The sequence below is a fragment of the Branchiostoma belcheri genome, unplaced genomic scaffold (genome assembly GCF_001625305.1).
Source record: "Branchiostoma belcheri isolate BF01 breed outbred unplaced genomic scaffold, Haploidv18h27 scaffold177, whole genome shotgun sequence".
NCBI lineage: Eukaryota > Metazoa > Chordata > Leptocardii > Amphioxiformes > Branchiostomatidae > Branchiostoma > Branchiostoma belcheri.
This window is the reverse complement of record NW_017803235.1, coordinates 110669-112846: the sequence shown is the minus strand read 5'-3', so window position 1 is coordinate 112846 and position 2178 is coordinate 110669. Positions and strand designations below refer to the sequence as shown.

Below are 2178 nucleotides of genomic sequence, written 5' to 3'. Positions count from 1 at the left end.
TAAACGTTCAGATTTCTGATGATGAACTCCATTTTCTTCTTCTGCATCATTTCTGATCAACAGATACAAATTAACAACAACAGTGAACAGTTAATTTAGTTCTGTCCACTCTGGTGGCCTTCAGTTCAGGAAAATCACAGCAGTAATCTTCATATTCAAAGATGATCAAAGGCAGGAAGATGCTGAGTTAGCAATTTCCATCAAAAGAACACATTCTCCTGTCAGAGGATGAAAGCCAAGAACTGGGGAATGAATCACAATAAGGACGCCAGGCCTAATTCTGACTCATTGAGCTCCAATCATGCCATCAGTTTGTGAGCGCTACAAAGAAGGACAGTAGAATTTGATGATGTCACAATTCTTTGCGTTGTCACCACCCAGAGAGGAGCAGAATGAAAAGTACTGCATCATCCCATATATGGTAACTCATCATGCAGAACTACAGACGCCTGGCACCATCAGTTTGTTTTTTTCTAGACCCAGCATATACATCAGTTCCTTTGCCCACCTCCCAGTGTGCCCTGCAGACACAGAAAACGTGACAGACCACAAGTAGACACAAAGAAATGCCATAATTGATTTTCTCTAACATCTTGAGAGAGAAGCATGTACAGTGTACATTTACACAGGAGAGCAGACATTAGTCTCCCTCTCATCCAGTAAACTGGCACTCTGTCACAGCTCTTGGGTACTATCCTAGTTAGGTATTTCTTTACTCTACTCTGTAGAATGATCCAATCCTTCCTCTAAAAGGTCCCTTACCAATTACAGTTCACCCACTGGCTATGCTTTTAATTATAGCATACTCATTTACACACAGTTACTGTGTGTAAATGAGTTTAATCAACATTACGTTCATTCAAAATGGACGATTATGCCACCAAAATGTGCCATGTATGTATATCACCAGACACTCCCTGCTGAGGACCATTGAGGAGAACCAGTCCAATCCAGTCTCATCCAGAGAAAAGAAATCTGTTTCATGATTGATTAATGATCAGAAAGTGCAAAAGTTCAAACACTGGCATAATTCACTAACTACTGTGAACAAGTGGTTAAACGCTACCCTTGGGGCTCTGGGTGGTTACCTCAAATCAAGATTTCCGTGTTCAACTGTTGGATGGAAAGATCATTTCTTTTCTGACTTATTGTGCTTTGACTCAAGAAAAGGTTACAATCCTTTACAACATGACTTTATTTGGATCCACAATTAGATTCAGCTTACACTGTTTGCTATTTTTCCTGTGGTCCTAGACATCAATACATAGAATCACACACGAGAGAAGAAGACTACAAAATTTAGTACAAATCTTCTGTTAATGTGAGATGACAATGGAATTAAACCAAACAGTATTTCCTCTTTCTTGGACCACAATAGCCTGGTTACCAGACTATCCTCTCTGCAAACAGGCTAGCACCACAAGGGCAATTATCCCACAAAAGATTATCCCACCCATACTTCAACCACTCTGGAACAAAGTCAAACCATGTGGATTCTGGACAGATACAAATTTCTTCCTCCTGAACATCACATGGGGTCTGACAGGTAGTTAGTTTTAGAAACCCTGAGGGACTGGAAACTACCTCCCTTCACACAGCCACACCCCTGCACCAAGCTCTCAGTTTGCTTCCCCCACTAAAAAGTGCTAGGCTCTAAATTTTATTACGGTACTAACTACATGTATTCAATATACCGGTATGTGAACTCTACTATGATACAGCTTTCTGTATCATACAACAGTTACTAGTGCTACATGTATTTTGCAATGTCCTGATCACAATTTATCAATTTACCATTCATTATGAATGATTATCAGGTTGTACTTTTTTTTAACATACACCTTTTGAACACACAGGGGTCGCTAGACTAGTTCAGGCATTGTCCAATACAACAGAATGTGTGAACATTCAATTTTCCCAACCACAGCTAGCCTGGCTCTCAGCATTTTTCCTGTCCCAATGATTTACTGTTTCTCTACAGGAAGGAGCTGAGTTCTCTTCCTGTAGAGCTGCAGGGTGCAGTGACAGATCACTGACTGACACAACTCTCCTGGTGGTTTGCTGCAGGGACAACTTTAATGAACCTACAGACAACACTGCTGATGTACCATTAACATGCCACACATACTCCCCTAGGCAGCCATATGGTGCAGAACCATCCTACCAAGACATTACCAG

At 40.9% G+C, this 2178-nt stretch overlaps 1 protein-coding gene across 1 annotated transcript in view; it reads left to right on the top strand.

Annotated features, from left to right (window-relative positions):
- LOC109467156 (neuronal acetylcholine receptor subunit alpha-6-like) overlaps positions 1 to 2036 on the top strand; it is an 11899-nt gene extending 9863 nt beyond the window's left edge. Inside the window, exon 9 of the mRNA XM_019765097.1 lies at positions 1982 to 2036. Within this exon, the coding sequence (XP_019620656.1) occupies positions 1982 to 2036 (55 nt within the window). The remainder of the gene's footprint in view (positions 1 to 1981) is intronic.
- Positions 2037 to 2178: the final 142 nt, after the last annotated feature.